Source organism: Schistocerca serialis, chromosome 8, assembly GCF_023864345.2.
Source record: "Schistocerca serialis cubense isolate TAMUIC-IGC-003099 chromosome 8, iqSchSeri2.2, whole genome shotgun sequence".
NCBI lineage: Eukaryota > Metazoa > Arthropoda > Insecta > Orthoptera > Acrididae > Schistocerca > Schistocerca serialis.
This window is the reverse complement of record NC_064645.1, coordinates 61,272,680-61,296,298: the sequence shown is the minus strand read 5'-3', so window position 1 is coordinate 61,296,298 and position 23,619 is coordinate 61,272,680. Positions and strand designations below refer to the sequence as shown.

At 38.8% G+C, this 23,619-nt stretch overlaps 1 protein-coding gene across 1 annotated transcript in view; it reads left to right on the top strand.

Annotated features, from left to right (window-relative positions):
* Positions 1 to 1,510: 1,510 nt before the first annotated feature.
* Positions 1,511 to 23,619, top strand: part of LOC126416819 (uncharacterized) — a 63,858-nt gene continuing 41,749 nt past the window's right edge. The window contains exons 1-2 of the mRNA XM_050084703.1: positions 1,511 to 2,277; positions 4,310 to 4,515. Coding sequence (XP_049940660.1) covers positions 1,511 to 2,277; positions 4,310 to 4,515 — 973 coding nt within the window. The remainder of the gene's footprint in view (positions 2,278 to 4,309; positions 4,516 to 23,619) is intronic.

The window sequence follows — 23,619 nt, the reverse complement described above, 5'->3', positions numbered from 1 at the left end:
GACGGTAACAAACTTTTGTAGATCTTCAGATTTTAATATACTTCTGCTTGTTATGTGAAAACGTAGAGGAGGTCGACTTTAAGTTAAAAAAAAGTCTTGCTAGCGTGCAGACAACATTATTAATTAATAAAATTAAGGTAATTCATGTTCGAAACTGTAAATCAGCAAGTTATTGTTATCGGAAGTGTTGAACAGTGCAAGAATTGTCTTCAACGAAAGGAGAAAAGTAGTGACTGTAATTGGTGAAAAAAAAAAAAAGAAAAAACGTGAACCAAGGAGACAGCACAGGACAGGCTGAAATCTGATCGCACCATACTGTTAGAAAAGTACTTATGTAAGTTATATTGTTTATAAATAAGCCCCAATTTGCTACTGAGAATTGTTTGAATATATTTAGTGTTTACCAGACTTCTTATTCTGTTCTTTTCCTTTATACTTTTTTATCCTCCATGCCATATTATTTTTATAAATGTCAAACAGCCTTTACTACAGCAGAGAATACTGCGGCATCCTGGTCGTAGACAGAAGGCCGCTCCTTGTCTTCTATACAAGTCATAGCTGCCCCATTTATTAATGATTTCATTTGCAAATGCAATTTTTTTTTACTATTCATTGTTAAAGGTCCCTTAGGTAATTATAAAATTCATACTGATTACGTAAAGAAATCCGGGTTGTTATTTTCCAAATAATAGAAGTCTTTGCATAATCAGAAACTAGCCTCCTGCTGACAACGATCAGGAGCCGACCAGAAGACGGACGTCTTCGACCGCTTTCGTGTGTCCTGTGGCAAAGCTGTGCCAAACTGGGAACACGGCATTCTAGTATGAAATACAGATTTAAATTGATAGAATTGAAATATATTTAACGTAATAATAATAATAATAATAATATTTTTTTATCATACTAGATCTGGCGCCCGATCAGGGACTTGATAAAAAATTTTTAATCTGTTCTGTTATTGTTTCATGACATCATCCGGTGGACATCGGGAAGCCGTAAAGGAAGTGTTGAACGAAACCGAGGAAGTATTAAAAAAAAATTCGAAAAATAACAGCAGTGCGCAAAACGACTGATGTAAGTACGGTTTTCATTACGCATAAAATCTCGCGTCTTGTATAAAAAAAAAACTGATTTCCGGAATTTCTTTCCTTACTGCTTCATTTTATCCTATCGCTATTGTTTCCTTGCAGAGTTGCTTATTTACGTAGTTAGAATTCATTTCTGATCATCTCTTTATGCAAAGTTTATTTGTTAGCATTACTAGCATCTTCATTGTTGCTACGGTTAAGAACACAAGATGGATGCCATAATAGCAGGATTCAGTGACTAGTAGGTGTTTGTCACTTATTTTCAAAGTTAGGTGCCATCTTGTCTTCTACCCGGTATAGCTCTGCAATTGTCAACTACCGCGGTGTGACGTTTGACTATCAGCGCGCGCATCTGAGAGTTGACGATCGGCGTGCTGCGAAAGATTTCTTTGAGCAGTTACGTCACAAACTTGAAAATAAACATGTCAGATGACAGAGGCAAGCCGACAAACAGTGTGGATGACGTTGATGACACTGTTGTCAAGTCATACCCACTACGTTCGCGAACGGGAACAGGCAGACCCGATTCGCGAATGGAGAGAACGGCAGACGATGATGGTGTGCGTGACGTATCGTCACAGCAATCATCGTCACGGCAAGCGGGAGAAAATTCGATGGTTGAAATGATGAGAATTTTTTTTCAAGAAAGAGAACAGGAGAAACTGGAAAGGGAAGCTTATAAATTACAAAAACAACGAGACAGACAAGAAAGGGAACAAAAAGAAAGGGAAAAGGAACGGAAGACAGAGCGAAAATGGTTTGACCTGAATACCATGATTGGTACAATGAAAAATAGGTTAGATAATATTGATGCCAACTTAGAGGCAAGAATAAGGACAGTCACGGTGGAATATATCTCGGAATTAAGTACTAAAGTTACTGAAAGGATAGAAGGTATTCTGCAGAAGGCAGATGCATGTGAGAGCACAGTAGGTAACGTGCACAAAGACATCAAAGTACAAATCGAAAGTTGCCAGGCAGTTACAACGGAAGTTTCAAAAAAATCCGCTGAGGTCGGAGCTAAAGTAAACAAGCTTGCAGACAATGTCGTCACTCTGCAAGGCCAGGTCAATGACCTGACACAGGCGCTATCCGAAATAAACATTGAAAAGAGGGTGAATGATGCTGCAGCCAACGTACGTTCCACGATAGGAAAAGAATTTGTAGAATGGGTCGAGACTAAGGAACAGTACATAGAAAACAAGGTTCAACACGACTTAAAAGAAGCTGTTAAGTCAGCCACAGTTGAAGTTTTAGCTGCTCCAGGTACATCAGGAGATACGATTCTCACCGAATTAGGAGAGATTCGTAGAGTTTTTCACCGAGATCTTCCCGAGTGGAAACGACACCTCACTGAGGAAATCGAGCAGTTGAAACGACAAGTCAATGATTTTCCTAATGACAATAGAAGTGAGCATTCACACTTGCTTTCTTCAGAACATGAATACAATAATAATCCCGTGTCTCGTGTAGAATTCTCTCCACTTGTACATGGACACAGTAGTAAGAATCCTTTAGTACGCAACCAGAATTATCAAGTAACTCTTGTCGAGCTCATGAAAGAAGAAAGCGTTCTCAAGCACCGCGTATTCCAGCCTTTTCTGCCAGAGAAACGCAACATCCACCCAATGGTTTTTCTGAAGTCATTTAATGGTGTTTTTCCTGAGAGCTGGGATGACAAGCAACGTATGCGCTTTATAGTAGGTTACATTCAAGGAGAGGGTTCTGTCTGGGGAACAGAAGTAATTGACAGATGTAATAATTACGCTGACTTCGAAAAGCAATTTCTGAACAAATTCTGGAGTTCAGGCATACAACAACGCCTTAGAAAGGAGGTATATAATGCTGAACCGTTTAATACGAAAAGTGCTGGTCTCCGTAGGTACTTCGAGAAATACCTGCGAAAAATACAATATTGGGACACGCCCATTTCCACGAAGGACGTAATTATGATCCTTAAGTCAAAGCTACCGGTATCAATCAGGGAGAAGTTAGTAAATGTCAGTGACGTCGACACGGAGGCTTTTCTGTCGGTACTTGACAACCCTGACATGATTCAAGAAGACGTGCGTGCTAGTGCGCGGAGTAATTGTAATCTTGGCCCGCACACTACACAGCCGCACGGTGTAGGCGCAGACTCAGGTATGTCATACCAACCCAACAACAGTAAAGGACACGACGTTCCGTGCGATAATAACAACTACTATCGCCGTAACGGGAAGCAGAAACATAAATTCCAGGATCAAAACAGGTACCACCCCATATACCAGACAACACAACAGCAACACGGTAATGCACCAGTTAATTACAATGATCGCTATCACTACAATAACGATCGCCAAAATAATAATAATTTCAATGGAAAAGGACGTTGGATTAACACCAACAGTCAACAGCAGTATGGTAACCAGCCTAGATTCCAGCACTGTTCTCAAGGGAGAAATCCTCCAGATCCTTCCAAGCAATACAATCAACAGTATGCTCCAAACTTTAGGAATAGTCCTCCACCTTCTACCAACTATCAAAGTCAAAATCATGAACCTCAAAATTCTCGCATCTACTATGCCCGAGCAAACCCGCCAACACACACCATCTCGACTGAAATTCCGGCAAATAGCTCGCAACTTAGGTGGAATACGGAAGCAAACTTCGTACCGAGCGTACCGCCCGGTACTTCAAAAGTAATTGTGAGCGAAATTCAATCTAATGAACATGCGGAAAACTAAAAGCAGCTTCTTTTTCTTGCCTCCTTGGGGAAGCTGCGGAACATGTTGGGGGCGATTTCATTAGAGGGCAAATCAACCTTATACGATATGACAATGACTGTGACTTACGAGATGACTTGCTGAAGGAGAATGACGTTTTGAATGGTGAGGATTTATGGGAAAACCAGGTTCAGGCATCCACTATGATTCATATTCATGATGTACCACTTGTCGCTATAATAGATACTGGTGCCAATATCAATGTTTTGTCTTTATGTGTATATAAGAAAGTGTGTTCTGTAGCAAAAGTTCTGTCATTACCGTCTCCGGAGCTGTAGGCTCTCTAGGTCAAAAGGTGACGCTACAAATTCATGTACCAGTGAGATTTGCATCAGACACCGTACCATGTACTTTTCTAGTTGTTAAAAATCTGTCAGTACCTTGCCTCCTAGGAATGGAGTTTCTACGTAAGAATCGTGTCACCATAGATTTGTATGAAGGTACATGTACTCTCAGATGCAGTGATAAGAGTATAGTGATTCGACTTATGAGGACCAAAGTTAAGTTGTCCAGCCAAGAACATAAAGTAAAGCTCCGCAAGCTCACATCTCGGCAACAATATTTCAATTATTTAGACGAGTCAGTAGATGCAGACGAAGACTTTGACTTATTACCGACACATGAAGAATTACTGACGAAGGCTAATGAATCTGAAGGATTAGGTGACCGACAAAGAAAGGAACTATACGACCTGTTGACACAATTTACCAATGTGTTTTCTAAGAAACCGGGAATCATAGCCAACTATGTATTCGACATGAAGGTTAAGCCCCACAGCACCTACTGTAAAACCACCTATGCAGTTCCGCATTCCCGCAAGGCAGCAGTACGACAGGAAATCGCAAAATGTTAAACTGGAAAATAATTGAGCCCTCTGACTCTCCATATTCGAGCCCATTATTGTCTATATTTAAACAGGACGGAAGTGTTAGGCTTGTTCTAGACGCTAGGAACATCAACAAAATTATTGTTCCTGTGTGTACCCGACCGGAAGCATTGGAGGAGCAACTGCAAAGGTTTTATGGTATCAAATTTCTAACCTCCATCGACCTTCGAAGTAGCTATTGGCAGGTGAAGTTGTCGCCTTCTTCAAGGAAGTACACGGCCTTTATCTTTGCGGGTCGGTCATATCAATTTCGTGTCGTACCCTTTGACTTGAATATTAGTTCAGGTGTCTTTATTGCCGCACTTGACCATGTCTTAGGTCACGAGTTACTGGACAAAATAACTGTCTATGTCGATGATATCTTAGTAGCCTCGACTTCATGGGAGGAACATCTTGACTTGATTTGGAAAATCTTCGTGAGGTTTGCTAACTTTGGCGTTACTGCCAATTTACAGAAATCAAAGTTTGTAAAAAAGGAAGTAAAATTCCTTGGTCATATTATCTCTTCTGAGGGAATCTCTCCCGATCCTAACAAAGTGTCTGCAATAAGGAACTTCCCTGTGACCTGCACCAAAAGACAATTAAAAGGGTTTCTAGGATTAACGTCTTTCTTTCGTCGCTTTATACCAAATCAATCCATGAACAGTCCAGTGTTGCACAATCTATTAAAGAAAAACGTTCATTGGGTATGGACCTCTGAATGTCAGCAAGCCTTTGACAAAATCAAACAAGCTCTTCTGAATAGCAATATCCTCAGTCATCCGGATATGAACTCCGAATTCTGCATTTCTTGTGACGCCTCATTTCAAGGCTTGGGCGCTTGTTTGTTCCAGCTAAAGAAAACTAGAGATAAAGAAGAGATTAGGATAGTTAGTTTCGCCAGTCGTGTGCTGACGGAGTGCGAGAGATCGTACTCTGTTACAGAGTTAGAAGGATTGGCAGTTGTATGGGCGTTCCGCCGTTTTAATTATTACATTTATGGCCATCCGATCAAAGTGTATTCCGACCATCAAGCTCTTAGCTTTCTCCTTTCGTGTAAGCTCTATCATCCGAGGCTTACTCGCTGGTGCCTATTTCTACAGGAGTACAATTTCGAAGTTGTTTACGTGAAAGGCAAGAACAACATCGTTGCAGATGCACTGTCACGCACGCCGGAAGGTATGCGGGAGCCTACGGAACTTGTAGAACAGATTTCCAATCACAAGATACTCCTTATGAAAGATCCCTTGAATCGTAGTTATTTTCTACGTCTTTGCCGACAGATGGGTACTCTGCAAGAAAGTGACCGAAAATGGAAGAGAGTCAAACAGCTTCTACAAGACAACCCCAATCATCGCTTGTCGAAATTTTATAAATCACACAATGGTGTTTTATTTCATCGTACATCTATGTTGACGGAGCAATGGTGTGTTTGTATTCCTGAGGAGTACGTTGAATATCTCATATGGTACACTCACCTATCCTGGGGACATTATGGCCCCGAGAAGTGTAAAAGAAAGATTTCTGCCTATTGCTACGTACCCAATCTGCATAAGAGAATTCATAAACTGCTAAGCACTTGTTTAATCTGTCAGAAGGCAAAGCCCTTCAATCTTTCGAATGTCATACCTTTGAATCCCATCTACACTGAGCGTCCTAACCAAATAGTCAGTCTCGACTATGCAGGTCCACTTCCTAGAGGAAGAGGAGGTGCTAAGTACCTTGCTGTTTTGCTAGACCTCTTCACTAAGCACGTGCGTTTATACGCGATGAAGTCTTTCAGTGCAAAATCTTTAATAAGACGAATAGAAAAGGATTATTTTCCTCGTTTTGGTAAGCCGGAAACCATGTTGTCTGATAATGGTTCAAACTTCGTTGGAAAAGAGTGGAGACAGTTTCTTGCCAATAATGGTATTAGACAGATTCTAATCTCAAGATTTAGACCGCAAAGTAACCCGACAGAACGAGTCTTCAAAGAATTTAATCGTTTTATTCGCACCTATGTACCGAACCAGCAAACACGGTGGGTCGATTTCGTTACTCCATTTGAAGAGATTGTAAATAATCTTCCGCACACTTCGACCGGTTTCACACCTTCAGAACTAATCTCCAGGCAAAGGGAAAGCAATGAATGGACTGATCCCATCCCCAAGATAGAAGGTCCAGAAGTCAACCTAGATTATAAGTTAAGACAAGCCCTGATCTCTCTCACAACTCATGCCAATTTAAGAAAAAAGGCATTTGACAAGCATGTCAATAAAGTTCTGTCGTATCGCCTGAACGAGCGTGTTCTTCTGAAAACACACTTCAAACCATCTCTCACATTACGTAAAAATCGTAAGTGGCAACACCTATACGAAGGACCGTTTGTTATAGTCAGGAAGCCACATATTGGTTGTTACGTGTTGGCAGATCCAGGTAGTGGACGAATAAAAGGACTTTACCACCATGTAGACCTAAAGAAGTACCATGAAAAACATTTTTAAAAAATATCATTTATTATGTTAAGCTTGAAAGATATGAAGTGGTTGAAGAAGGTACTCTACGGATTTGGAAAATAAGATTTGCTTTAGTTTTAAGGTAGTTTTAAGTTTCTTGAGCACGAGAAGACTGCAGTCGTTGAATTGAGTAAGGGATGTGCCAAAGTGCTACCTGCTGCTTTAGTTTTAAGTTATGGCAAATCTCCTTTTTACCAAGTAGTAAAGGTTTTCTTTAAATCCCTCATTCAGACCAGAATGTCCGTATATGTGAAGTATTAACCTAAGTTAAGCTTTCAAAGGGTTGATATTTTAAGTCGCTAGAATCATGTACGATGCAAAACTGATACATTGTAATCTGTAGATTACACTGAGTATAAGCAGCAACATATAGTTAATGTACAAAGAAATTAATAATGGTAACCGCAACTGGAGAGCAACTTTAATTTATTTATTACTATGAGTCAACCAGTTAAGAAATTTGCATTTATAATAAGAATTAGGTCCTGTATTGGAGAAACTTAGAGAGACTATTACTGTCACGAGTATTATACAGAAACCTTCAATATTAAGACACCTAGTTGAGGACTGAGATAGTCTGCTTATATTCTTCTGCTATGTCCGCATGCCGTGATTTTGAGATATATTTGAAGATGCTTTGGAAGCGGATTTGTGCGACATTTTAATACTGAAGTCAAGTTATGCCACGTGGATGACACTAAAAACGGTGGAGCCGAAGAATGAATTTGCTAAACTGATTATTTCACCTATTATTTATCTTCGTATCTTTCATTTCCTTGCACTATGCTATTGTAGTTTTCTTCTTTAGCATTCTTACCTTTCTACCCTACTCGGTAGGGGAAGAAATTTGGAAATTGGTTCAAAAGACTTGACGTGTGTATATTGTGTGTATTGACGATCGTGGCTCGTTGGTTAATGCGTATCTGCAGTTACTTATCGAAACGTGATGTAAATCTGATTTGCTGTGAGCAAAAGCATCCTAGGAAATATGAATAATTTTCCCGATTTCTGTTAGATGAAGTTTTGAACGTGAACTGTTCGGCACGCCAAAGTGTATATATTTTACTGATTATTGATGTAACCGAGGAAAAAGAAACAAAAAAAGGCTGTTATAGAACAATAAGAAAAGGAAAAGAATCAGATTTAAAATACATGTAAAATCTAACGTGCATCGGAAGCACCATTCAGAATAGCAAACACGTTTTTCGATAGGTCTTGGACAGTAATTCAAAGAAACTATGTTTGTTTTGTAAATGATCCTTTTGTGATAAGTAATTTTAGCATTACCTGTGCTACTCTGTGGTATAGAGACACATATATGGACACGTATGGATTGCTGCGTGTGACTCAGTGACAAAATGATGGACACGTGTGTAAAATCGTAATTTGACACATGTATGGACACGAAAAACTAGTTATCTCTTGTGTGAATCAAAACTGTAATAAACTTATGGACATGTTGCTATGTTTCCCCTTTCCTTAGGTTTTACTTTCTTATGTAGCATTTTCCTGCTTTCTTTGAGTGTGTGCTTTAGTTTTCTTAGGTCTGTCTACATTCGTTCCTTTTAATGTGTGTCAGGGCGCTGATGACCTCGATGTTAGCGCCCATAAGCCCCAACACACCACCACCACCACCACCACGAGTGAAGTAGCATTACAAGTATTCTCACGTTGCAACGACGATACAGTGACTATCAGTCAAAGGATAGACAAGCTATTGTACTTACTGCAATAGGAGACAGTAGTCATTTTCATCGATGACTGTTCTTCGTCGCTGGTGCAGTCAATTTACCGTCCAGGTTGACCATGTCGCCTTGACGAGCTGCTCCAGTACCCACGATTCAACAAAATGCACAAGCTAAAAGAAAGGTTGGCAGCCACAGAACTATCTGCCTCGTGCAGGACGCGGACTGCCAACGCTGTTAAACCGCCAGTTCGTTACCACGTGACTGTGAAGCACTGTGGCAACATTCAATGACTGCTCGCCGGCCCGCACTCAACAATAAGCATTCCTCTCCGTAACGGGCGCGAGCGTGCTCCAGATTTGAGATGAAAATGGACATAAAAATAATAAAACGTTGACAAACTACGCACGATTTTACTATATTTACATTAAAAGGACACTAATGATGACTTTTCCTTAACTATGAAAATTGCTACGGCAATATTGCTAAATACATTGCTTAAGAAAGACCTGTGCAAGACGAAACGTGTTTTGCTGATATTTGCTAACGAAAGAATATAAAACCTAGACACAAAATATGAATAATATACAGTGTATATGTACATAGTCAATGTAGTAATTTTTATTGTCTTAAATTCTTACTCTATATTCCCTTAGATTAAGATGCTAGTTAATGAGCAAGTCCTAATACAGATTTTTTTTCTATATTTTCATGTGCTGAAACATGAATTGGAATGAGATTAAGACAGCCACCAAACTGACTCATTCGTCTTTGAACCAGTCATCAACTTTCCTGATTCCCGACATGACCCGATGGATCGTCGAGTCAAGAAATATCACTTCCCTCTTCACATAGTGATATTCCCAGTGTTTTTTCACCAGAATGTGAAAAAGTGATCCCCAGTTGTAGTGCAGTGAAAAGTGAAAGGCGATGAAAGAATTCCCCTGTGAAAATCACCCGAGTTCATGGGAAATGCTCCCAACTACAAAGTGAAGAGTGATGTCGCTACGAGAAAGACTGATAAAAGTTTTATGTTCTGTTCACAATTGGCGGAAATGCACCAATACTGTAATAGAATTTTTTTTCTTATTGTCAATATTTATGTATATTTGTATCTGTATGTGTATTTAATTTGTACTTGTATCTATGTTAGTATTTCAATGTTTCAATTGACTGTATGAGAGTAATTCTTGAGAACCTATGTTAAATCCTTGAACACTTATGATGGCATCATGCCACAACCAAGTTTGTTAATGATCAAGCAACTGTGAGTAGCTTTGACGACTTAGTATGAAACGTATATAATTCTATGTGCCTTATGTTATGTTTGTTTTGCTCCCTGCAAGGAGAGATCCTTAAATACTTCATTCACTAAGTACGTGAATCCAATAATATTACGACCGCGCGTGAGTCGTAACGATCTTTCAGACTCATTACTCCTCACCCGGGAAGCGATGTAATATTATTGGTATTTCTGTCCTATGAAAGCTTTGAGTACCCTTTGAAAGACATTTGTTTTGTATAATTTACATAACTGTAAAGATGCGCATCTAGCGCGGACGCTAATACATCGATTGCGCAGTCAAAGAAACATTTTAACAGAAGCTGAACTGTCGTTCCGCTTCGATCTAAATAAAAGATGATGGTAACAAACTTTTGTAGATCTTGAGATTTTAATATACTTCTGCTTGTTATGTGAAAACGTAGAGGAGGTCGACTATAAGTTAAAAAAAGTGAGCGGTATTGCTAGCGTGCAGACAACATTATTAATTAATAAAATTAAGGTAATTCATGTTCGAAACTGTAACCATATTATTTTTATAAATGTCAAACAGCCTTTACTACAGCAGAGAATACTGCGGCATCCTGGTCGTAGACAGAAGGCCGCTCCTTGTCTTCTATACAAGTCATAGCTGCCCCATTTATTAATGATTTCATTTGCAAATGCAATTTTTTTTTTACTATTCATTGTTAAAGGTCCCTTAGGTAATTATAAAATTCATACTGATTACGTAAAGAAATCCGAGTTGTTCTTTTCCAAATAATAGAAGTCTTTGCATAATCAAAAACTAGCCTCCTTCTGACAACGGTCAGGAGCCGACCAGAAGACGGACGTCTTCGACCGCTTTCGTGTCTCCTGTGGCAAAGCTGTGCCAGACTGGAAACACGACATTCTAGTATGAAATACAGATTTAAATTGATAGAATTGAAATATATTTAACGTAATAATAATAATAATAATAATAATTTTTTTTATCATACTAGAGTGTGCAACAGCGGTCAGCCTTCAGCTTCGTTGCAGCGCCGAAGATGAGGACGCGTCTGTTACGGTGTTCTCCTTCGACATGAAACAGACACCAAAGAATCATTTAAAAACACAACAGAAATGCTACAATCACACAAATAACTCTTACAATAAACATACGAATATCTGACATCATATACGTATAACACTTGTAATATGTTATTGCCTGCAAATCGAGCGTTAGGTGACATGCTGTAACTATCTTGTATTTGGTTACACAACAAAACATAATCAGAACAGAAATGCCAACAACAGCATCACCATCAACAGCAGCATCACAGACAGCAGTAACAACAGAAATCCCAGCAACAGCAGGAGCAGCAGCACAAACAATAATTGGAACAGAAGTGCCAACAACAGCATCACCACCAACAGCAGCATCACAGACAACAGAAAAAGCAGAAATCCCAGCAATAGCAGGAGCAGCAGCTGACATGGAAACAACCATCCATAGGGCAGCAAGTAGATAGAAAATGTCACCTCCTTCCCATCTGAAGGACTTTTTAATGGCAGATATGATGAAAAAGAAGCCACCAAGATAAGTAACATATAATTTCTAACGGTACTCCACCAGAATATTCAGTGTGTAAAAAACAAAGTGCAGCAGCTGGAAGTCTAGTTACAAATCTTAGACAGCACTGTTATCTGTATTACAGAGCACTGGTGTAAAGAAAGTGAAATCTTATATATCAATTTACCATCATATGCCCAAGTGTGCTCTTATTGCAGAAACACAATAAAAGGTGGAGGATTATGTATTTATGTTAAGAACAGAATTGAATTTAAAGTCAGAAATGATATTATCATGCTAAGTGTAGACAAAGACTTTGAAATGTCAGCAATAGAGATAGTTGCTCTAAATATGCCCAAGAAACTAACTATATTATGTGTATATCGTTCTCCCAGTGGTAATTGAGAGATATTCCTTTCAAAACTTATACAAAGCCTAGAACTAGCATTGACTCTGAAACATAATATCCTTTTGTGTGAACAGATGACATCAGTAACACATTTATGAATATCCTACATAGTATTGGTCTATCATCACTAGTCAACTGTGCAACAAGAATAACCACACATTCATCATCTACCATTGACCATGTAGCTACAGATGTAGGTAGAGAAAACTGTGATGTACTTGTCAAAAATTTGGGACTGTTTGACCATCTATGTCAGATTATAAAAGTAAAAGCTTGTGTAAAAAAAGAATCAAAACTGCATGTATATAAAAGAGTCTACTCTCCGTCAGCTTTGCAAGAGTTTTCTTTAAAGTTAGCACATGAATGTTGGTAAGGAGTATACATAGAAACTAAACTGAATAGTAAGTTCTCCAATGTTATGTCTGAGTTTAAATTAAAATTTGAAGAAACATTCCCCAAAGCATTAATTCCCATTGGGAAACCCACCAACACTAAATGGATTACTAAAGGAATTAGGAAAAGTGCTCAAACTTGTAAATACCTAAACTCCATTAAAAAGGACAATAGTGATCCAGATTTTTTGCACTGATACAAAAACTACAAAAGGGTCTACAGGAAGGTACTGAACACTACAAAAAAATCAACCAATGATAGGTTCATAAATTTAGCCAATAATAAAAGTAAAGCTACATGGGTTGTAGTGAAACAAGAAACAGGAACTGTGAAGCAGAGAGATACAAACACACAAATCAGGAACAAGGAAAACTTAGAAAGTAACCAAAAAGAATTAGCAAATTATGTGAATACCTACTTTAGCAGCATTGCAATGAACTTACAGAAAAATCTTCCAAAAGGTGCTAATCAACCAATACAGAAGCATACAGCAAACGTAATGGTATTGATTCCAACTACTGAGGAGGAAGTATGCAATGTTGTAAGGCAATTAAAGAACAAAAACTCTGCAGGTTTAGATGAAATCCCAATGTGTGTGCTGAAAAAATGCATAAAAGGTATCAAAGCTCCACTAACAGAAATCATAAATGAATCCTTCAAAACTGGCTGCTTCCGTGACTATCTGAAGCATGCCAAAATTTTACCAGTTCACGAGAAAGGTGATGTAGAAAACGTTGAGAACTACATACTAATACCGCTATTGTCATGCTTTTACAAAGTGATAGAAACAATAATGAAAAACAGGCTTTTGAGCTATCTAAGGAAATTCAACCTCCTCTGCAATGACCAGCATAGTTTCAGGCCTGGTAGAGGTACAGAATCTGCAATAGCACAATTTACAAAAACAGTTTTGGAAGCTCTAAATGATAACAGCTATGTAACTCGCCTTTTCCTAGACCTGTCTAAGACATTTGATACAGTTGATCACCAGAAGCTGTCACATAAATTAGAGGCACTAGGAGTAAGGGGAGTGGTTCTCAAACGGTTTCGTTCATATCTACAAAATCGAGTACAGTCAGTAGAGATCACACATGTGTCCAGTGGATCAAAGTACATTGAGAAACATATATCTGATCCACACTATATCAATATTGGAGTCCCTCAAGGAAGTGTACTAGGCCCTGTATTATTTCTGGTGTATATAAATGATTTCTCACAGCATATCAGCCATGGAGAGAAGATATTGTTTGCGGATGACAGAAACATAGTAATCACCAGTTAGACACCAGCACAAATGTTGGAAAATTCTACTGAAGCGCTGAGGGATGTTCACAAACGGTCTCAGGAAAACAAAGTAACTCTCAACGTAAAGAAAACAAATACAATATGCTTTAGAATGGACAGAAAAAACAGTCCCTTAAATTTAAAACTAGATAACATCTCCATAGGTGATGTACATACAACAAAATTCTTAGGGTTGCACATTGACAGCCAAATGAAGTGGATTGAACATGCTCTGAAACTCTCAAAAAAGATATCCACAACATGTTATGCACTTAGAGTCCTTGTATCCACATGCAGTAGTGAATGTTTGAGAAGTGTATACTTTAGCTATATTCATTCAGTAATCAGTTATGGTATTACTTTCTGGGGAAACAGTGCTCAGAATTTACAAACAGAATTTAAAATGCAAAAAAGAGCAGTAAGAATTATAACAAAAAGCAGTAAGCAGGCCCACTGCAGAGAACTTTTCAAAATGTTAGAAATTCTAACTTTTCCTTGTGAATTTATAGTCTAAATCATAGTGCACATCAAGAAAAATATAGAAAATTATAGCAAAAATAGCAGTTTTCATAACTATAGTACAAGAACAAGTCAATGTCTTCAACTAGACAGGAAGAATAAACATAAGACTCAAAATATCTTCTTCTATGAAGGTGTAAAACTGTATAATAAACTGCCACAGAAAATAAAATAAGCAGATAACATGTACTGCTTTAGGAAAAATATTAAATTGTTTCTGCAGGAATACTGCTTTTACACTATAAGAGAATTCCTTAGTACAAAATGATTGTAAATAGCTTTTGTTTCACAATATTTTGATAACCACAAAAAATGATTGTAGATAACTTATATGTCACAAAGTTTACATGCAACAACAAATTATATAAATATATTAATGTACGCAACTAACAACATCCATACATTTCAAAATGTCCACGGATGGCTAAATAAATAAATAAAATAAATAAACAAATCCTATCAATAGTTACTCTCTGTCTGTTGTGATATGACTTGCATACTGTCATAGCACTGATTTATTGCTCCCTGTTGCAATTCTTTAGAGATTACTTTTGTGTTGCCCCAGGGGCAGTGTTAACTGTATGAAATACCATCATCTGTAATAAAACCTGGGTAGGAAGCATACGAGAGACATTCTGCATATCTCTCCTGTGCCTCTTTCAGTTCTTCTATTGTATCATCTATCTAATCTACCCTAACTTTATGGCTTAATGCATCAGCATTTTGGTGTAAACAGCCTGATTTGTGGCATACTTCAAATTAAGATAGTTTTAATATCCAATGAGTTAAATGCCTATTGGGGTCCTTTAGACTCAGTAGCTACAAGAGGTTGGCATGGTTAGTGACAAAAGTGAATTTTTGCCCATACAAATAGCATTTAAATTAGCTCACTCTAAAAATAATTGCTAGCAGTTCCTTCTCACTGATACTGTAGTTATTTTCTATTGGGTTCATCTGCCTTGAAGCTTAACCCACATGTCTTCCCTCATTCCTGACTAAGAACAGTCTCAACATCATAATTTGAGGTGCCAATAGAAAGGATTAAAGGTTTCTCAGAACGCAGATAGATCAGCAGGGATGAAACTGTCAAAAAATCCGTGATTTTCCTCGTAGCTGCCTCCCATTCCACTGTCCATTCAAACACAGTGCCTTTCTTCAACAACTTTATTAATGACTTAGCTACCATAGCACAGTCCTTCATAAAATAACAGTAACAATATTATGAAAGGAAATAGTTGCTACTCACCGTATAGAGGCGATGCTGAGTTGCAGATAGGCACAACAAAAAGACTATCACAAAATGAGCTTTTGGCCAACAAGGCCTTTGTTGAAAGAAGATCACACCACACGCACGCACACACACACAAACACACACACACAAACGCAACTCACATACCCGTGACTGTCGTGTGTGTGAATAGTGTTTACACGTGTGTGTGTCTGTGTGGGTGGTTGGGGCAGGGGGGGGGGGGGCATTTTGTCCCAGCCTTTTTTTGCTTTGCCTGTCTGTGACTTCACATCTCTGCTATATTCGCTAGGCATAGAAAAGATTGCAACTCTTTAACACTTGTGTGAGCTGGGGAATTCTCAGTTGCTTCTGTCAACCTTTAGTGTGGCTTAACCCAACTTAAACCAATAATATGCCCTCGGTACTGAACTGAGACTGTGCAAAAGAACATTTCTCTATCTTCAAAGTTAAATGTGCTCTTTGTAGCCTTGAAAATACATTTTTTAGTCTTCCCACTTGTTCTTCAATAGTTTTGGAAAAAATTATATCATCTGAGTACACAAAATATATTAGAGGTTTCAAATCTCTCAGCAGGATGTCAGTGAATCTTTGAAAAGTGGGAGGCTTGTTCCTTAGACCAAATGGTATGTGTAAAAACCTGTACAAACTGGAAGGAAGCACAAAAGCTGTCTTTGGTTGATCTTGTGGTGAAATCAGAATTTGGGGGTTGCCAGAATACATGTCAAGGTTTGTAAAATACCTACTATTCTCTAGTTCAATCAATGATTCTTCAACACAGGGAAGAGGATGAGTATCAGGTGTCATCACCTTATTTACCATATGACACTTTTTTTTATCTCAGTGATTGACTTTCTGAGTACCATGACAATTGGTGATGACCAGTGTCTTGCAGGATGTGAGCTATCCCTGCAGCCAATTGTTGTTGAAAAGTATCTTGAGCAACAAATTGTAGATGAATAGTTAGTCTGTACAGTTTCTGAACAATAGGTGTAGCATCTCCCATGGGGTTTTGTGCTGTATAATGCCAGTGAGTGCAAATACTTAGTTGTTTAAATAACCATACACATTTCTTTAAAACTTAGTACAAACGGTTTCACTCTGACTTCTCACATAACTGCCATTTCAGTAGATCAAAATTGCACAAGTTGTGCTAAGTGGCAACTGCTTGGTTCTCTTACCCTGCTGGTGATTAGGCATCCCACGATGTTGACATTGCATGGTGAGATTTACAGTTTTACAATGGAGTAGAAACAAACTCTTCTCCTCATGATGATACAAGGCTAATCTCACAGATTCATGCAAGGAAGCAGGAGAGGCAACTTTCACTTCACTACCAATCTGTGAGTTTATTTCACAAATGAATCCATCACTAGCTCTGGTTTCAGCCTCTTCAAGTTATACCTCATTAACACGGCATTTGTTCACAACACATACATGTGGCAGTATACAGCCAGTATCTGATCGGCAAAAGTCTCAAAGTCTTCACTCATTTTTTGTCATAATGTAAACAAATAGTCTCTGTAATAACTAGCTATTGTTTGTCAGAGTAGGGCTCTGCTAACCCCCTTGCCAGAATATCTAATGTTACCGCATCGCATAAGATATCAGCTGATTTCAAATAGTTGTATGTAATACCTGGTGTCCCTCCAACAGTGATGCTTTGGAAGTGTGTCCCCTGTCAGTAGTACCCTGTGTGGGATTGCTGTTCACTAGGACAGTGAGAAATAAAAAGAGAAATTAAAAATTCTAAATTTCACTAAACCTTCCAAAAAACACTAGCACTCAGTCTGACTGCCCACCATGTAGAGGACTAAAAGAACATATAGGTTGCTGTGACAGATTTTGAAGCATCTGCAAATAGATAATTTGGTAATGGAGGAAATGTGGTTGTACAGGGAAACCAAGACATGAAAACAATGAGCAGGTTCAAGTGGATGCAGAGAGGTGGAAAGATTTGCACAGGAGAGACTACTGCAGAGAGCTGCCTGAAACTAATCTTTGAACCACAATGAGGTCTCTCAAGCAAGTGTATTTTTAAAACTTGGAAAAAAATGAGAAATAATAAGCAAATTAGGAAATTATAAGTAAATTGATAATTTAATCTAAAAAACAATATAACTGACCCCTTAAAAGATTTAGATTCAGCTACAGGTACCCAACGTGCTTTGAGTCAACATAGCTATAACACAACAAAAAAATCTGTTTTGTGTTCTCCATTCCACCTGTTGTGATATGCAGTGTGATTTTCATTGAGAATATAGCATTTCAAGACCTCATTCATGGATTAACCCTGAGGTATGTCCTGATCCCACATTGCACCTTCGGCCTCAACGGTCACCCAATCTCGTAGCTTTTTTTGTGAGGGTGGGATTGTTAAGCACTCTTGTCTGTGTGTTTCCCATTACATCAACTTCTAACAGCCATGTACTGCAAGTCTTTAAAGGAATGGAAGGTTCCAAATGACTGGAAAAGAGCACAAGTAGTTCCACTTTTCAAGAAGGTTTGTGGAGCAGATGCACAAAACTATAGGTCTATATCTCTGACATCGATCTGTTGTAGAATTTTGTAACATGTTTTTTTCTAGCATATCATGTCATTTCTGGAAACCCAGGAATCAACATGGATTCCAGAAACAGCAATCATGTGAGACCCAACTCGCTTTATTTGTTCATGAGACCCAGAAAATATTAGATACTGTTTCCAAGGTAGATGCCATTTTCCTTGACTTCCAGAAGGCATTAGATACAGTTCCGCACTGTCACCTGATAAACAAAGCAAGAGCCTACAGAATATCAGACCAGCTGTGTGGGTGGATTGAAGAGCTTTTAGCAAACAGAACACAGCATGTTTTTTTTCAATGGAGAGACGTATACAGACGTTCAAGTAACCTTTGGCATGCGACAGGAGAGTGTTATGGACCATTGCTTTTCACAATATATATAAATGACCTAGTAGATAGTGTCGGAAGTTCCATGCGGCTTTTCACTGATGATGCTTTAGTATACAGAGAAGTTGCAACCTTAGAAAATTGCAGTGAAGTACAGGAAGATCTGCAGCAGATATGCACTTGGTGCAGGGAGAGCCAACTGACCCTTAACATAGACAAATGTAATGTATTGCGAATACATAGAAAGATGGATCCTTTATTGTATGATTATATGATAGCAGAACAAACAGTGGTAGGAGTTACTTCTGGGAGTGTGCATACGGAACAATTTGAAGTGGAATGATCATATAAAATTAACTGTTGGTAAGGCTGGTGCCAGGTTCAGATTCATTGGGAGAGTCCTTAGAAAATGTAGTCCATCAACAAAGGAGGTGGCTTACAAAACACTCGTTCTACCTATAATTGGGTATTGCTCATCAGTATGGGATCCGTATCAGGTCGGGTTGACAGAGGAGATAGAGAAGATCCAAAGGAGAGCGGCGCATTTCATCACAGGGTTATATGGTAAGTGTTACGGAGATGTTTAGCAAACTCAAGTGGCAGACTCTGCAAGAGAGGCGCTCTACATCGCGGTGTAGCTTGCTGTCCAGGTTTCGAGAGCATGCATTTCTGGATGAGGAATCGAATATATTGCTTCCCCCTACTTATACCTCCGAAGGAGACCATAAATGTAAAATTAGAGAGATTCGAGCATGCACGGAGAATTTCCGGCAGCTGTTCTTCCAGCGAACTGTACGCAACAGGAGCAGGAATAGGAGGTAATGCAGTGGCATGTAAAGTACCCTCCGCCTCACACCATTGGGTGGCTTGCGGAGTATAAATATAGATGTAGATGTAAATGTTGACTGATGAACCATGATGCCACAGAGCAGCAGTGATTGCAGGACCTCCAGGCATGCTCACAAGCAAATGGGGAAAGTTTGGCTGGTGTCTCGGTGTTTGTCATGCATGCAGTGGAGGATCCACTCAACATTTGTAAAGGGTAACTGTAAACCTCCATCCCCAGTTTTCACAGTTTCTAACTCACAGTTTAACAAAAACTGCCATTTTTAGTACACAGAATGGACATATGATTATTGAGCCTGAACAGTTCAAATTCTTAGGCATTCAGATAGATTTGCCATGGAAAGCCCATATTCAGGATCTTGTTCAAAAACTAAATGCTGTTTCATTTACCATTAGAACAGTTGCTGAAATAAGTGATAGCTCAAGACAGAAAGCAGTCTACTTCACTTATTTTCATTCACTTATGGTATTATTTTTTGGGGTAACTCTTCTAATCAAAAAATGTTATTTTTGGCTTGGAAAGGATGGTTCGAGTAGTATGTGGTCTAATTTGTAAACCTCTTGTCAACCCTTGTTCACTACTCTGGGAATTCTGACGATTCTGACATTGGCCTCTCAGTACTTATTTTCTTTAATGCTTTTTGTTGTTAACAATATCAGCTTATTCCCCCAGCAGTTTTCACTCAGTTAATACAAGGCAGAAATCCAAACTGATTTTTGAATGCACCCCTTTGACCCTTGTGCAGAAAGGTGTGCACCATTTTGGTGCATCCATTTTCAGTAAGTTACCACAAGAATCGTCAAAACTACAGTGTTTCCCCCTGGATCACTCTATTCTGTCAAGGAACTTCTGGGAGAATTAAAGAAATTGAGCTAATTCTTGTGTTACATTATTGATTATGTTTATTTATTAAACTTACAGCTTGTTGTCTGTGTAGGGTTCATATCGTTTCATTATATCTGATTTTACTCTTCTGTTCTAATTTCATGTACTGACTCATTCCATGACCATGGAGACTTGCTCCTCAATTTGATCCTACAGTACATGACATACAAAATAAGTGAACAAAAATTTAGTTGTAAAAAGTACCCCTAGGTTGTATGTTAATTCATGTAAAAGATATACCCTCATAAATCAGATGGGTGTTTTGAAAATAAACACTTTTTAGTCCTATGCGTAACTTGAAATACACCCCAAGTCTCTATTTTCATCCATGTCGCAGGTTGTCTTATGAAACTGTATTAAACACTCTTTTTTCCACACATGGAGGGGTCTTGTGCATTTGATGTCAATTTTTTGTTGCTCAGATGTGTTAATTCTGTGCATTCACATTGTTAATGCGTCAGGAATGGCCAGGAGGGAAAAACAGTAGGTACCCATTGAGGTGAAGAGTAAAACATTGTTTAACCTGGGTGAAGTTTTAATGCCATAAAGTAAGGCAGGCCTGGAGAAGCCGCCGAGACTGAATGTGCAGCTGCCCAAGAGAGCAGGTGAGGAGGGCGTCTGATTGGTTTAGAAGCTGCCAGCAGGAGAGAGGGAACGGTGTGTCTGCTCCAGGCAGCTGGCCGCAGTTCCGCCACCACTTGACCACCTACAAGCCTCCCTAATGGTCGATCAGGTCTTAACTCAGTAGCATTACCTCGTCAGCAACACATGAGTTTAGCTGCTCATGGTTCAACACGTGAGTTTCAGGGTGGTTCTATCCGGTTCTGGGCAACGGGACAGACGCTGCAGCTTACCCCCAGGCAGAAGGCACTGACGAACATAAAGTGAAAAAATAAAAATCAAATTTTTATATTAATGAACCCATTCAGTTAAGGCCCTCTACTGTACAACATATTCACAAAGGTAGAACCATGACTCATTAGATTAATAACAGTCACTGAGGTCTTTCTTGTGTGACATTAAATATGACAGAAAGTTACATGTTTTCTTTAGTCTTCAGGTAGTAGCTCTTGTTAGTTGATGTGGTTCAGGCTTTTGACTGTTCCAGAGATTATATTTGCAACAACCTACTATGATGTGGAACATTTCAGATGGTTCACAAATAAGATACATTTTCTCTGTCAACACTCAGCTTCAGTTTTGCCATTTGCATAAGAAGATTTTTGCTTTAATCACACTTTACAACAATATTTGGTAAATGTGGCCAAGCCACATATACAAGCATACCCACCAATGGTGCACAATATGATAAAAACTTAAGTGCAGATCACCCACCACTGTTACTCTCAGAAAACTGGTGCATAACTGCAGCAAGGTTTTTCTTTTATTCAGTGACATTATCTCCCAAACACATGATCAGAAATTGTATGCCATTAACTTTTCTCTCTTTCCCCATTGAATTTAAGTTATGAAAACTAATTTACCACAGCATGCATGATGACTCCTACTCGACACAATGATTCCGTGATTTAGCAACAACTGCAAATGATCTGTGTATGCAGGTATGTAAAGACACTTTTTTCAAGGTACTTCAGTCTTACCTTGGCTGTTAAAGCCACAATAAATTCAGAGATGAGTGTAGGATTAGGGATGGAGTGGATGACAAGCATGTGATTATTGTATGGCAGTGGATCCCGCCCCCAGGTAATTATCCACTAGGAGATAAAATGTAATTGTCTGATGAGGTAAAAACAAAAAAGGTTTGATTATGATTAAGTCACAACTCTAAATTATTCTCTAACAATAATGTCTAATATCACTGTTTTGGTAGACTCTAATATTTAATGGATCATCATCAGTGTCACTGCTGCATGTTTTTTAATGTTATATACCCACCTTCTGCCTTGTCCTGGTCTCAGTCTTTTTGTATTTCTTGGAATCCATGAAAGAACTTCCCTTGATCATCTACAAAAAAGCAACCTGGCTACATGTACCACCTACCTCCTTTAGTGCAATCAGAGTTTCACTTTCCACTGCAGAATGTTCTCTTTGGTACTCTCCACCAGTTACCAAGCAGCCTCTTCCCCCCCTCAGACCCCTGCCTCACTTATTTAAAGCCCACCTCTCACTATCACACATCAAAACTGGTAACATGCTCAGTCTGTGATGTTTGGGTTACAAGCACTCCTGTGGATATACAAACTTGTTGTCATTGGCTAATAATGCTACATGGCCATTTTACTTCATTGGTTATCTTGGTTTGCATGTGTGTCATTACCATATACGTCTGATGTAATCTTACCAAACAAAAGCGCTGTCAGGTCGATAGACACACAAACAAACACAAACATACACACAAAATTCTAGCTTTCGCAACCAACGGTTGCTTCATCAGGAAAGAGGGAAGGAGAGGGAAAGACGAAAGGATGTGGGTTTTAAGGGAGAGGGTAAGGAGTCATTCCAATCCCGGGAGCGGAAAGACTTACCTTAGGGGGGAAAAAGGATGGGTATACACTCGCACACACACACACATATCCATCCACACATATACAGACACAAGCAGACATATTCAAAGCCCACAACCTTTTGTCTTTTCCTCTTCTTCCCTCTTTCCTGACGAGGCAACCGTTGGTTGCGAAAGCTAGAATTTTGTGTGTATGTTTGTGTTTGTTTGTGTGTCTATCAACCTGCCAGCGCTTTTGTTTGGTAAGTCTCATCATCTTTCTTTTTAGATATATTTTTCCCACGTGGAATGTTTCCCTCTATTATATTCATATCATTAATTTGAACCCAACAATCACGTTTGTTATTATTATTGTTGATGTAATCTTAACTTTATAAATAACAGTCAAGAATGTTGAATAATCTTTGTTTATTATTGTTCAGTACAAAAATAAATAAATAGTATGGTGCTCGGAAATACCCTACTGCCTCAATGATGCCACTTTCACCCTAGGCAAAAACAATACAGCACCATTTTGAAAACCTGTACACCAGTAGCTACTAAACCATCTGCTAGCTACACTCAGCAATATCATTTTCAAGACTGTCACCACAACTGGTTTGCACAAGTCCCAAGCAGACATCATTATCTGCAAGCTGGATACATACTGGCAGGACTAGATTGACAAGAATGGGTCACATAGACAGTTATAGCCTTATAGTAAGAACAATACCAGCATTAGCCTGAAGTAGTTTAGGGAAATCATGGAAAACCTAAATCAGTATGGCCAGGTGGAAATTGAACACTTTACCCTCTCAAATCCAAGTACAGTGAGTTTAAGACAGTGCTTCCCATGCAATTTGTCCTTAGTGTACAGTACTGTTTTAGATAGAAATTATTTAATAACATAAAAGGCTAGTGCAACACTGTTCATTCATTCCTCGCTGCACACACAACGCACAGTGTTTCAACACTAAGCCAATTAT